This window comes from Zophobas morio, unplaced genomic scaffold (assembly GCF_036711695.1).
Source record: "Zophobas morio isolate AGI-343-1 ecotype UQ-CSIRO unplaced genomic scaffold, CSIRO_AGI_Zmor_V1 ptg000009l, whole genome shotgun sequence".
Taxonomy (NCBI): domain Eukaryota; kingdom Metazoa; phylum Arthropoda; class Insecta; order Coleoptera; family Tenebrionidae; genus Zophobas; species Zophobas morio.
Window position 1 is genome coordinate 2252640 of NW_026972114.1, and position 15123 is coordinate 2267762.

Below are 15123 nucleotides of genomic sequence, written 5' to 3' on the forward strand. Positions count from 1 at the left end.
TTTTTTATTTCATTTTTAATAGAAGCAGCATTTTATATTATTTTTTTATAATATTTAACATTGCACAAAATTGTCAAGATTCATCGAAAACTATAGGTTATTTGCACTCTGAAACTTTAAAGTTGCATGGTGCTTTATCAAAATTTCAAAATATTGTGACCCAATTTAAAAGGCTTCCCGGTGAATTTGGGAAGAAGTTAAAAATGAAAGTAGAATCTGTTTTTAGTAGCACTCCCGGTTTAAACACTGCATCAAGTTTGCGACGGCATGACAGAGCCAAACATTACAACAAAATACATAATAAAATTTCCTCTCATTTTTTAATTACAGTCCCACAACCAGTTGTGACGTGGATCGTTCATGTCCTAAATTGAAAAACTTATTAACCCCCAAAAGAACACGTTTTACAGAGGAAAATCTCGAGCGAGCTCCTAGACCTTGAGCGCGCTGCGAAAACTGTGTGTACGGCTATGAATTAAAACGGCTTCGCCGTTCTCTGATTATAGTAGTAAGTCATGTAGAGGCCGGATTGATTATAAAATATTGTACATCAAATTGGGTTTGAAAAGTTTCTGACAGGTAGCACAACGAGGCGGCAAAATGAAAAAGTAAAACCGATTTGATGTATTTACAGTCTTTTATAATCACTTTGTACACAAAGAAATCAATACCTTTCGGGTAAGACGACAACTCAAAATCCATGTGAAAGGACTGAGGAAACAAAACCTTAATCTTGCATTTGTGAAAGTAAATTTTTAGTTTGACACTACCAACGATTCATCACACCAGTACCGATAACTGTGATACGCAGAAGATTAAAAGGTCAAAAATAAGTTCGTTCTGTAAGTGTAATAAATAAAACATAAAAGCCGTAATATGTTTTTTTTTATTACATTATTATTGTTGTTCATTTGATTTAATAGATCAGACAAGAACAAAATTAAAAGAAGGCACAACATAGAAAGTTTGATAACTAAATAAATAAAATATATAAGACCCTTTTAATCGTAACGATCGTAAGATAAACGAGAACACCATTACGTGTTTTGAAGCTTGTAAATGGAGTCACAATAAAAAAAAAATAATAAGAAAACCCAGGACAGAACAACGTCCTCCCTTTAAAAGCAATAATTTCACGAACTACTTGTTATAAAAAAAAACTTTAAATTACTTCATTGATTTCTTTCTGTTTTATTCTAATTTTGTAGGATAATTAAACTTAACTCACAGCTTGCGTTTTAATTCAGAAAAATAACTGGACAGATTTATAATAATTATTTTACATGATTAAATTGCGATATTTATGAATTCGGTTTACAAAAAAATATATATTATTTAGCTGTACCTACAAATTATTCAACAGAAATTCTTGACCTTGTTTGCTCGACTATTTGGTCAATACAATACCATGAAAAGGTAGACCACGTCATTAATGATTATTTCTTCAGAGTTTCCTGACATTTATAGTTAACATGAATAAACTCATCAACGTAATTATGTGTTAAATAAGCATTATACCGGGTGTTAGGGAATGCTTGCAACAAAATTTGAAGGTAGGCTCCTGAAAAAGAGAACAACAAAAAATGCTAGTAACACTTTTTTTAAAGGTTAATAGTTTTTTCTAAAAATCAGTCCCCACATTTTGAGAACTGCCGACGTTGTCTTTTTTTTCTAAGGTAGTTGTGAAAATTCTGGAACTAATGATTATTTCCTTAGAAACGGTTAAATAATTTGTCAAAAATTGACAAAAATGTCACATTTACATCAATACAATAAACACCTTTGAGTTTTAAAATGTTTGATTCGGACGTTTAACGACATAGACGCGGTTCCGACACGCTAATAAGGGTACCAACGCGGTTGTTAACGGAAATTTCAGAAAACACCACAAACGGCCTCTGAAAACCTGCATTGATACCAGAAAGAGGGGGTTTTGCGTTTTTCCCCTGAAAAAAATCCCGAAGGAAAACACTAGAAAGATTAGGGAAATCTATCTTTCAGCATTGTGAATGAACCTTTAGGCCCGGTTTTACAAATGTCCGGTTCAACACGAGTTCAACTGAACTTGAGTTCAACTGAACTGAGGTTCAATTCATCCGTCCGTTTTACAAACACCGCTATCGTCCGGTTCAGCTGAACCACAAATTTCCTTAGGTTGGTAGCGCGCACCCGAGAATCTGACAGTTGAGACCACGTTGGGAGCACGTTGGAAGTGTGTTGTTGTTGTCATCTATGTCATCATGTCACATTATTATAAATTATTTGTGACAAATTCTGCAAAGTAATTAGTTTTTTGCGTTACTGGGGTACGTATATGTGTATATGTAACATTTGCTCGTTAATAGTAGATGATTATGATGGTTTTTAACATTTCGTTTCAGATGAGTAATACACGTGCTCCGAATTTTACAAAATCCGAAGAAAACTTGCTCCTATCTTTAGTAAGCAAGTATAGAAATATTCTGGAGTGTAAATTGTCCAACACTGATGCAAATCAAAAAAAAAAAAAAATCAGTGTTGGAAGAAAATTGAAGTAGAGTTCAAACAACAAAGTATTGAGGCCACCGATGTTGATGTGGCTGTAAAAGAAATTCTCGGGGCCAAACCAATGGGGCATAGCAGCGAATTTGATGGCGATTCCGAAACAACCTGTAATAAGTATTTTTATGAATAATATGTATTGTAAAATTAAAATGTTGATGCTTTTCAGCATTCCAAAGTAACAGCGGTATAATCTGTCTGATGACGAAAATGATGGTAAATACTTTTTATCCTTACATACACTTTATTCAGAAATTTTTTACTATTTTTTCTTTATTTCAGATTGTTTTATGCCAAAAGATCAAACCGGAGCAATTTCGAGAGAAGTGCCTGTTATGGATAAAATAAGTGGTCCCAATAAAGAAAGTGGTAAACATTAATAATAATCAAATATGGTTATTTTTGTAGAAAATGGTCAAACTGGGAATTGGGCTAAATACTCCCCCAAAATCTTGAAGCAAAAAAAATTTTCAGCACTCACGCCATATCGCAGAGGTATTATATGTATATATATTTATATTAAAAAATGTTTGACACTTGTCTTAAAACTTTATTAATGTATTGTTTGTATAGGTAAAGGAAACCAGACAAGTGATAATTTAGAGCAATGTGCCGCTGCCAAAGAACTTGTCGAACTAAGTCGAAAGGAATACATCCAAAAGGAGCAAGAGTTTAAATTAAAAGCCATGAAAGAGAAACATGAACTAGAAATGCAAATTATGAGAGACAAAGCTGCACTTGAATTAGAAGTAATAAAGCAGAACACCAAATGAAGATTGAAATATTAATTGCCCAAAAATTTAATATTTTAAATAATAAAACTTAAATAAATAATTACATTACATTTTATTATTTACTGCAACTAAAAACGAAATCAAAAAAAGCAAATGAGTAAAATATTCTCTGATGAACTGGTTCCGTACAAAATTGTTCTGATTATAATTGCCACTATATTCTCCAATGTTTTCAATTAGAACATCGTTCACAAAATTCACCGCTGCTTCTTCTTCTGCGTCCACTGGCGGTTCTTCTTCATTTAAAATAATTGCAATGTTGTCTAACACTCCTGTTGCCACAACCACTGCCTCTAATTTACACATTTTTAAACGAATTCCAAAAGCCAATGCTGGAAAGCGTCTTTTCCACACCCCAAAACATTAATTATTTGAGAAGCTGTTGCTTTACTAATCCCTATAAAGTCACCAGCAACTTGCAGAAAAGATCCAGTGGCAAGGAAACGTGAAGTCACAAGTAGCATTTGCTCCAGTGATACTGCATGATTTCTTTCTGTTCGCGATGTAATTTGCTCCTGTATTTGTTGCAAAATAAACCGTACGCCAGTCTTGGAAAAACGAAATCGTTTCAAAAATTCCCCAGCATTTCACTTTTCAAAGTGATTTTCTCTCAACTGAAAAACTTTTGGTCGTCGCATACGTGCCGGTTCTAATATGTTTATCATTTCTAAAACGTCTTCATCGTCAGTTAATACTCCTAATAAATTTTCCATCTTCAATTATAATGCTGTCACACCACCAAAACGATAAAGCACAGACATTTGAGGTTATGGACAGTTGAGCGAAGCTTAAACCACCCTGACATCAGCGCTCAGCTGAGCCTTCGTTTGAGCGCGGTTTAACATTGAACCATGTATTGTAAAACGGACAACTGCAGTTGAACCAAGGCTTATCTTTGAACCTCGCTTAAGCTTGCATTGTAAAACCGGGCCTTAGTGAGAGTGAGAAGTGTATTGTGAGTGCTGCCGGTTTTCGCTAAAATTTGTATAATTTTTTCGGTTTTATTTAACCACCGATGTTTTATAACCAAAACAATTTTGTCTGAATAGGCCTAGCAGTTTTAGAAGCCGCTAGTTTCGTTGTTTTGCCCTAATTTTTGGCTTTTTCTTAGGCAATTTAGTGATTGTTTACATCTGTAGTTTCCATTGTGCGCCGTAGGAGCGGCGCGCTCATCGCGCATCAGCTGGTGCTGGTTAAGCTAGTGATGCCCATTCTGGATTCGATTCTTCGATATTCGATTATATTTTTAACAAAATGATCGATTATGAATCGATTATTTGATCTGCACGATTCTCTGGGGATCGATTTTTTTTGAGTGAAAATCGATGCTTTTTTAAATTGTGGAATGAAATCATTTTTTTACTCAAACCACAGCTCAAACAATCATCTTAGTAACTTTTGCAATTTTAGAATTAACGGTTGATATCTACTGCGATTACGAACATTTTTCTGAACTTGAACGTTAACGTTAAAACGTTTGATTTGATCGAATTACCACCCCTAATTTCGATGTACATAAAGGTGAGAATGGCAAAATGTGCCAATGTACGCGCCAAATAGTTTCTAGGATTTTCTACTTATATTTATTTCTAGTGGGAGTTCGTTGTCTTTGTTTGATGTATTTGTAGTGCAAAGCACATCTTTGTTTAAGTCGTGGTGTGAATAGGACAAAAAAGTAAAAACCGAAGAATTGCGATGTACATGTACATGTAGTCAATAGTCATCTGCATTCTGCATGTAGGGCGGTAGGGTAATCCGGTGATTATACATCATAGTTTAGAAGTGATTTAGAATACTGGTTCTACGTTAATGTAAATATGTGGTGAATATTGTGCTTTGGATTTGGAAAACAAGATTAACACTATTGACCATTAACAGTAGGTTTGTAATTTGGTTATAAAAGTTGTTCGGCATTTTGTTTACTTTTAGATTAGAAATGTCAGAGTCGCACATTGACGTAAAATGCTATTTCACGAAATTTACTGCAATTTCATCAAGGTGCAAAATATGTAGCAATGTTTACAAGCATCATAACAATACTACAAATTTACGAAACCACCTGAAACGTAAACATTCAGAATTTTTAAATATGGGATTGGCACAAAACAAGAGTCAAAAACGTCTAAAAGTGATAAATAACAAAGGTTCAAAAGAGGATCAAGATCAGACCCAGACTACTACATCGTCACTACAGAATGATGTTTCTACATCATCACTACACAATGATGTCGAAAAGAGCGGTAAGTAAGTAATGCAGAGAAATACCTAATTACATATTCCATTAAACTTTTAGAGACAAATTTATCAGAAGCAACAACAGTAACTCTCTGTGATCTTACTGATCTTAGTGAAATAGATGCATTGCCCAGTTTCGAAAAATCTACCCTTAAGTTCAAACAAAATGACATAGTATCAGCTTTCGATGAAATAAATTCATTTTCAGGTAAGTTCCAATTACTGAAAAATATTTTTTTGTATGAAATGCTTTTTGCTAGGTGGAAGAATGAATGCTAAAATAACCAATGCTTTGATTTATATGATCACAGTTGATCACCTTCCCTTATCTTTCACAGAACGTAAAGGATTTCAATATTTCAAAAAGGTCGCTTTACCACTATATAAGGCTCCAGGGCGTTCTACAATTACAAGACAAGTTGATGAACAATATACAGTTTTAAGTTCCAAAATTAAAGACAAATTCAAGTTGGTGGATAATTTTTGTCTAACAACTGACGCATGGACTGATAGTTTGAATAATCGAAGTTTTTTGGGACTAACTGTTCATTATCTTCAAGAAACAGAACTAAAATCAATTACAATAGGAGTATTTTTATTAGAAAACAAGCATACATACGATTATATTGGAACTACTTTACTACATTGTTGTCACGAATGGAATATTTCTAAAGATAAAATAACAGCAGTTATTACAGACAATGCAGGAAATATGGTGAAAGCTGTGCATGAATTTTTTGGTAGTAAGAAACATTTACCATGTTTTGCGCATACTACCAATTTAATTGTTACCAACAGTTTGAAAGATGTCAATAATATTATTTCTTCAGTGAAGGCTATTGTTACGTTTTTTAAAACAAGTCATGATGCGGCCCAAAAACTTCGAACATATCAAATACAGAATGGGAAAACAGAAGGTTCTTGTCTGAAACTTATTCAAGATATAAGTACTAGGTGGAATTCGACATACTACATGTTGAAACGATTTTTGGAGCTTGCACCATTGATTAGCATTATCCTTTTTGACAATCAAAATATTAAAATGATTGATCAAGAAAACATTGCAATTTTGAAAGAGTTGATATTGGTTTTAGCTCCCTTTGAAGCCATGACTGTCGAAATGTCAGGACAAAATTATGTCACTTCAAGTAAGGTTATACCAATAGTACACTGTCTAAAGCTTACTTTAGATAAAGTAGAAGTTAGCACTAACGTTGTCAAACAAATTTTGAATAAGTTAAAAGAGGAGGTAGCGAGAAGGTTTTATTCGGATAATTCCAGCGTGGAAAAAAATAATTTGCTGTCAGTTTCTACTATACTCGACCCAAGATTTAAACGCATACACTTTGAAAATCCATTAGCAGATACAGCAGCAGTTGCAAGAATAAAAGTTTTAATTGATGAACACAAAAAAAATGACTCAGTGTCAGTGTCACCACGAAATTATGACAAAAACCAAGAAAAACCTACTGACATGACCAGTACTGGATTAAATTTATGGGCGGTTCATGACAAATTATCCATTAAACAAAATGAAGGAGTTTGTAACAATTCAGGTATACCTTCTGAATTAAAAAACTATTTAAACCAAACCTTAAGTTCAAGAACAGAAGATCCTATCAAGTTTTGGACTTCGGTCAAACATGTATATCCATATTTATCAAAAATTGCTTTGAAACACTTAAGTATTTTAGCCACATCAGTGCCGTCTGAAAGACTTTTCAGCAAAGCGGGTATTAATTTAAGTGAACTGAGAAATAGACTTGCAAGTAAAAGACTCTCCGCTCTTCTTTTTTTAGGATCTCTAGAGGAAGACGAGTGGCATTTAAATAATTGAAACGTGCAAGCTCTAAGTTGAAAATCATTTGTTACTTAATTCTATACAAAATTATTATAGAATATAAAATTTATTTTTTTCACTAGCAGCCTGGACGCATGCAAATGTCGACTCATTTAGTGGTAGCAAATTCAACTTTTGCTACCACGGGTTCAAAAAGAAAAATTGAGGTTATGTACGCAATGTTTGATGTGATTATTTCTTAAAAAATGAACAAATGTGTGCTACAAACATTACTTGAGTATACGCATGGTAGTTGGTAGACGGTAGAAGATAAAATGATTAACTCAGCGACAAGTATAAACGATTTTCTTTGTGTTGAAGATTTAGATCAAGTTTGATTAGAAATCAAAACAAAATCACGTTGCGTCAAAAAATTGAACGTTTATTTTTCAGTTTATTGTCTTATGGTTTCTACTAGTGAAAAAAATAGTATATTAACCACGGTTGCAAAGCCACTTCTAGACCTCGCGCTTCAGAGCCCTCGACGCTGCGCGTCTCGGGTTCTAATTTGCACTCGGTCTAGAATGCTTGGCTCTGCAACCTTGGCTAATAATATACTATTTGTTATGTTTAAGAATATAAAATTTATTTTTGTTCATGTTTAAGAATATAAAATTTATTTTTGTTATGTTTAGTATAGGAAATTTACTTTTTATTTTTTGCTAAATAAACATTATAAAAGCAACTAATCAAGTGGTATTTTTTTAAAAGAAACTTCATATTAAAATATGAAGTTCGTTAAACACGTCAATATTATAAAACAAATTTTAAAAAATCGATTTTTACGAATCGATCTTTTTTTCTCAGAAAAATCGATTGTTAAGAATCGCCCGAAACAAAAAAAATTTATTCTTAGAATCGATCTTCTGCTGGCATTGTGGGCATCACTAGGTTAAGCTGGTTTGTTTACATTTTGTTTGTATCAGAAAATCACTGCTTATTACATATTGGTGCGTTGTTATTTTTTGTCATGTCTTTTGAAGAAGGAACAGGCTTACTCGAAGACTCTCTTTTGGTTAATTGTCCGGGATGTAGTGCTAGCGTAGATGCTTCCTCGGGAATTTGTTGTGATCTTTGCGGCTGTTACTCACATATTAATTGTGTTGGTGTCTCTCCTGAAGAAGTTCCCATTATTTCTCGTATTCATCGTCGATCTCCGCACGTGAAATTATTGTGTGTTAATTGTAAACAAGTTTTCAACTCCCCGGCCTTATCTCCAATACAAGTTTCCTCTCCGTTAGAACAAAATGCGTTTCTTAAGTATATTCGAAACATCATCGACAGTGCCATTACCCCATTACGTAAGGAAATTTCTACCCTACGGGAATCACTTTGTAAGCTAAATTCAGATAATAAAATTACATATGCTGACAAGTTAAAAGAGGTCAATGAAGCTAAGGTTGTTATTAAACCCAAGGATAAACAATCCTGTTTTCAGACAAAGTGCGATATTCTGAAATCGGTTCAACCTTTTAGTGAAAATATAGACATAAATGTCGTTAAACCTGTGGCAAATGGCGGTCTTGTTATTGGGTGTTCTGCTAGTACCCATAGTGATAAATTTATTGAGCTCGCTGAGGAAAAATTGTCAAATAAATATAACGTGAAAAAATTAAGCCCTATCCTCCCACGTCTCAGAGTAGTAGGTATTTCAAATCATTAGCCTAACTTTGTTGAAAGCAAAATACTACTTTATGCTGACGACGTTAAAATATTTAGAGAAATAGTAAACGCTCAGGACACCAAAGTTCTACAACAAGACTTAATTAATTTCTCTGAATGGTCACAGAATAGTAGGCTCAAGATATGTTACGATAAATGTAGTATTGTTACTTATTCTAACAAAAAGCACACCATCACTAATACTTATAACGTCGATAGGAAAGATATTGTTCGTAAGGAAAGCGTAAAAGATTTAGGAGTTGTTTTTGATTGCAAATGTAAATTTCAAGACCATTACAACTACATAACAGTCAAAGCATGTAAGACTACTGGGTTCATTATACGTAATGCTAAACTGTTTAATGTAGAATGCACCACAAAGTTATTTATCTCCTATGCACGTTCTGTTTTAGAATATTGCTCGATTGTATGGTCCCCGATTGATCAATGTCATAAATTGTTAATTGAGAAACAGCAAAGGAGATTTCTTAAGTACCTGATGTACAAGTGCGACAAGGTTTACCCTCCCAGAAAATATCCACAGGAGCTAATGCTGCAGAGATGTGGCTTGAAAGCTCTAGAAGCGAGAAGAAAAGTTGCTGCAGTGAAATTTTTGTATAACGTTGTAAATAATTTAGTTGATGTTATTGATATTGTCAGTATGTTAAATTTTCGTATTCCGCAAAAATTTCTTAGAAATAGTGATACATTTTATCTACCTAAATGTAGAAACAAATATGCCAAAAAGTCTCCGATATATTTTATATGTTCAGTCTACAACAAATGTGGCAACAATGACTTATTTTTTGATAAATTAGGTAATATCCTTAGAGAAATTTCCGGCAGTTGATATGTGTTGTATTGTCAAGTTTGCTCGTAAGCTTAGTGCTATAAGAATACCGCAGTTAAGTTTGATTTTATATTTATATTTAGATTTAGAAGTTTCTTTCTCTTTTGTAATTATCCTGTAATTGGACAAAAGTCCGTTGGATAATAAATCTTTATTATTATTATTATTATTATTATTATTAGCAGTGTGGTAAATGAAATGTTGAAATAGTTCGTCAACTCAAGCGCAATAGCGCTCCCAGTTGATCTAATATTCCGGCAAAAAGGGACAACTCATGGCACCCAACCTCGTGATAAAACTTTTCATCCTCCTCATTACCCTTCGACTTGATTAGTACAGACCCCTGTTGTTGGATCTTGAAAAAAGCGGCTATGGTTAACTGTTTGATGAACAAATGAGGACGCTCCACCCAAGATTCGGAGGACTCTGTAGGACCTAAGTTCGTCGGTGCATATTTCCGAGTCCGGTCTGATCACTCGCCTAATGTGGTCCATTAATGTAGCAGCGGAGCGGTTGGGAATGTAGGACAACTAACTCCGCTTGTTGATCGTTCGTATACCACTCGTTATGAAAATTGCAACAAAATAATTTGCCGCTTGTAGGTAAAAATTCGAACTTACACAATGTACATGAGGCTCCTGCGCAAGATGAGCAGACAATCCTGGCGCAAGCCATGTACGCGAAAGTGAACCGTAACAAGGAACACTTACTACTGAAATGACAGAAAAACTCATTTTATATGCACTTTCATTTGCCCTTTGTACGATAACTGTCGGGTTTCCTGCCAATTCCCTCATCTTAAACTGTGTTTGCAATGGAAGTGATTTCATTATGGATAATAAAAATTGGTCTAAAGAGTTTAGACAGTACTTCCCTCGCTGTCGGAAACGTGACGACATGTCTATTATGTTTTTTTTTTCGCAGTAGATTTCAAAGCATTCGGTTTTGTAGTTCCTGAGTAAACCAATAAAATAAATTTACGCATTTATTTTTTTTTTTTGAGTCACCCGGTATAAGCAAATTCAAAAAATATGAATGGAATGATAAATTACAAGTACAGACTCATTATATTTTGTATATTCTAGATAGGATTTATTCGGCAAACTTTTGAGCTGACGTCATCAGTTTTTTGGAGAAGATAATCAAATATATTTTGACTAAAAATTTATTATGCTATTTATAACCTTAAAACATTTGCAAAATTTCAAAACATTCGGTTCTGGAGTTCCTGATTAAATCAATAAAATACATTTACGCATTCACTAATTTTTTGGGTCACCCTGTATATGCAAATCCAAAAAATATGAATGGAGTGATAAATCACAAGAAAAGACTCATCACATTTTGTACATTTTAGATAGGATTTATTGAGCAAAATTTTGTGGTGACGTCATAAATTTTTTAGGGGGGATGAGCAAATACATTTAGATCAAAAACTTACCATGCTTATGATAACTTTTAAAACATCTTCAAGATTTCAAAGCATTCAGTTTTTTAGTTCCTGAGTAAATCAATAAAATAAATTTACGCATTCATTTTTTTTTTTGAGTCACCCTGTATATGCAAATCCAAGAAATATGAATGGAGTGATAAATCACAAGTACAAACTGATTATATTTTGTACAGTTTAGATAGGATTTATTCGGCAACTTTTCGAGCTGACGTCATCAATTTTTTGGAGGGGATAAGCAAATATATTTTGACTAAAGATTTCTGATGCTCTTTATAGCCTTAAAACATCTGCAAGATTTCAAAGCATCCGGGTTTTTAGTTTGATTAACTCAATAAAATAAATTCACGCATTCATTAATTTTTTTGAGTCACCCTGTATATGGAAATCGAAAAAATATGAATGGAGTGATATATCACAAGCACAGTCTCATCATATTTTGTACATTTTAGATAGGATTTATCCGGCAAACTTTTGAGCTGACGTCATCAAGTTTTTGGAGGGGATAACCAAATATATTTTGAGTAAAGATTTATGATGCTCTTTATAGCCTTAAAACATCTGCACGATTTCAAAGCATTCGGTTTTGTAGTTCCTGATTAAATCAATAAAATAAATTTACGCATTCATTTTTTTTTTTGAGTCACCCTGTATATGCAAATCCAAGAAATATGAATGGAGTGATAAATCACAAGTACAAACTGATTATATTTTGTACAGTTTAGATAGGATTTATTCGGCAACTTTTCGAGCTGACGTCATCAATTTTTTGGAGGGGATAAGCAAATATATTTTGACTAAAGATTTCTGATGCTCTTTATAGCCTTAAAACATCTGCAAGATTTCAAAGCATCCGGGTTTTTAGTTTGATTAACTCAATAAAATAAATTCACGCATTCATTAATTTTTTTGAGTCACCCTGTATATGGAAATCGAAAAAATATGAATGGAGTGATATATCACAAGCACAGTCTCATCATATTTTGTACATTTTAGATAGGATTTATCCGGCAAACTTTTGAGCTGACGTCATCAAGTTTTTGGAGGGGATAACCAAATATATTTTGAGTAAAGATTTATGATGCTCTTTATAGCCTTAAAACATCTGCACGATTTCAAAGCATTCGGTTTTGTAGTTCCTGATTAAATCAATAAAATAAATTTACGCATTCATAAATTTTTTTGAGTCACCCTGTATATGCAAATCGAAAAAATTTGAATGGAATGATAAATCACAAGAAGAGACTCACCATATTTTGTACATTTTAGATATGATTTATTCCACAAACTTTTGAGCTGACGTCATCAAGTTTTTGGAGGGGATAAGCAAATATTTTTTTACTAAAGATTTATGATGCTCTTTATAGCCTTAAAACATCTGCAACATTTCAAAGCATTCTGGTTAGCAGATTAAAAATTAAATTTCAAAATGTTGTTTTATAATTTTGATTTTTTTTCCAAAAATCTGGACGTTTCGGGTGAAAAGTCGATTCAGAGTTGTAAACTACATGTGTAGGACTATGTTATTTTATACAATTGAAAACCCATTTACTATGTACAATTTTGAAGTGACGTCATCGCATTAGTGGTGGGGATGATTAGACAAATTTTGGTTAGCGTTTTACCATCTACATGATATTCTTAATATAAGTACAAAATTTCACAACAATCGGTCGAGTACTTTCGGAGATTATCTGTCTAATAAAAATCCGGGACAACAGACGGACAGACGGACGGACAGACGGACAGACAGACGGAAATGGGAGACCTATTTCTTCGTCTTCTTGGGGTCATGAAAGATCGAGAAAACGTAAAAGTAGAGAGCCGGCCGACGGACTCGATTACAATACTTCCTTTGCTTACGCTCGGGAAGTAATAACTTTCAATTATAATAAACAAACAAAACGAATAAGCGAAAATAAAAAACAAAAAACGCAAAAACAAAACAAGAAAATTAAAGCAGATGTTGGAAGTGAGTACCATTTGCACGAATACAAGCTTCTGCTCTTCTGAGTAATGAGTAGACAGCGGATTTCTGTCGGGCTACGTCACGATTATATGTGGGGACGCGCTGGATCGCCGGGAGTTAGTGGCGGTAGTGTTCCTGTAGAGACTACACGAACACTAAGTAGCGGGTGATAGATAATCACTAAATTTAATTGTCACTTATTCTATAATAGTATATTAAAGAACGAGTTTCATCAGGCAAATATTGAGGCACGAATCTAAGTTTATAGAACGAGCGGCGAAGCCGCGAGTTATATAAAGGATGAGTGCCTCAATAGCCTTATGAACGAGTTATTTATACTATTTTTTCTACCGCACACGTTTTTTCCCAAAATTTAATTGAAATTTGCATTTTTTTTAATCTGGGGACTTTTGTCGTGGTTGGTGATGGGTTGGTCTGACACTAACCACGAAATATTTGAGGTTCGAATTTTCACAACAACAACTGTAATTCGAATCAATTCGAGTTTTTGTAATTTAAAATTGGTTAAAGTGTCTTGCGAAGAAGTTACGCGTCCGGAAACATGGAAAATTTTAAGTTTACATTTGCCACTGACATTCACCTGACATTTCTCGTCATGGCTACCAATCTTACTGATCTAAATTACACCAGATCTATTAAAGAACGCCTTTCCGCTATTAACGAACTGCTGTGACGTCATTTGCGTGCGTTAATAGCTCTATTAGAAAACCAAAAAACGTGGGCGGTAGAAAAATACAATTAACGATTTATTAATCAAACGGCTAAGTAAATGAGAACGGGAATTAACAGCAGAGTGCAACGAAGCAGCGTTATTCTAATCTCAAATAAACGAAGTGCAGCCCGTAACTGCAATGAATTCCCATCCCGTACGAGCCGTACCGAGTTTGGCCTTGCCTACCCCCACAGAAATCCGTTCTCTAGTAGTAATGAGTTACTGACTCTATTTTATTCTCCAGGATCGTTTCGAATCCGTTCTGCGGCCGTCATAACTCTTGCTTCTAAATCTTCTAAATTATTAACTGGAGTTCGATAAATAATTGATTTCATATAACCGCATAAGTAGTAATCACAACTGTTAAGATCGGGAGAACGGGGTGGTCCACCTCTTCCAATCCATTTCTCACCATAAACATTCGTCTGGAATTGTCGCACTTGTAAACTAAAATGTGCAGGAGCACCATCGTGCATAAAGTACATACTTCGTCGAATGTCTAAAGGTAGGTACATCTTCCAATAACAATAGCAAATGTGTTTCCAGAAAATGAAAGTAATTGTCCCCGTTCTGTCTTTCCGGTAGAACATATGGTCCTATCATTTGATTACCTATTATTCCGGCCCAAATGTTTAGTGAAAAACGTTGTTGAAAGTGCGTCTCGTAAATCGCGTGACGATTGGCATCTGGTGAGTATTATGAAAATTAAGTATTCCATCCCTAGTAAAACAGCATTCATCTGTCATCAGTATGGAAGAAAGAAATCCGGGAGTTTCATTATTGCTGTTCACTATCTATCGGCAAAAGTTTTGTCTAGGAATGAAATCGTTCGGACTTAAACTCTGGACCCGCTGGAGGTGGTACGGGTACAAAAGAGATTCTCGTAGCGTTCTCCACACAGTCCAGTGACTAACCCCTACTTCTCGAGCAATTTCACGCGTTGTAGCTGACGGGTCTTGTTCAACACGATTGATAATGTGCTCTTCAATGTTGATCATATCTGGATCTCGACCTCGTCCGATCTCCTGATTTTTAGGTAAAACTGATCC

The 15123-nt window shown here is 34.2% G+C and overlaps 1 protein-coding gene and 1 long non-coding RNA gene across 3 annotated transcripts; both read left to right on the plus strand.

The window, feature by feature from the left end:
* The first annotated feature begins 2034 nt into the window (after positions 1-2034).
* LOC135125739 (uncharacterized) lies at positions 2035-3385 on the plus strand. 2 transcript variants are annotated; one of them, XM_064051397.1, is made up of 5 exons: positions 2035-2306; positions 2382-2651; positions 2711-2757; positions 2842-3036; positions 3115-3385. In XM_064051397.1, exons 4-5 carry the CDS (start codon positions 2934-2936, stop codon positions 3312-3314), a joined length of 303 nt encoding a protein of 100 aa, XP_063907467.1. In that variant the 5' UTR covers positions 2035-2306; positions 2382-2651; positions 2711-2757; positions 2842-2933; the 3' UTR covers positions 3315-3385. The 2 variants fall into 2 exon arrangements, with proteins under 2 accessions (XP_063907467.1, XP_063907466.1); XM_064051396.1 differs by having other exon boundaries at positions 2036-2306; positions 2824-3036.
* A 1588-nt stretch (positions 3386-4973) lies between these two features.
* Positions 4974-6068, plus strand: LOC135125581 (uncharacterized). Its single transcript, XR_010279903.1, has 4 exons — positions 4974-5212; positions 5265-5575; positions 5629-5778; positions 5831-6068. It is a non-coding gene; the product is annotated as an uncharacterized LOC135125581 (long non-coding RNA).
* The last annotated feature ends 9055 nt before the right edge of the window (positions 6069-15123 follow it).

What these genes read in the sequence shown, in the direction of transcription:
- LOC135125739 (XM_064051397.1), top strand. Translation starts at nt 2,934, where the DNA reads ATGGTTATTTTTGTAGAAAATGGTCAAACTGGGAATTGGGCTAAATAC. An exon ending in ACTCACGCCATATCGCAGAG is followed by an intron (nt 3,037 to 3,114) that starts GTATTATATGTA and finishes TTGTTTGTATAG; the next exon opens with GTAAAGGAAACCAGACAAGT.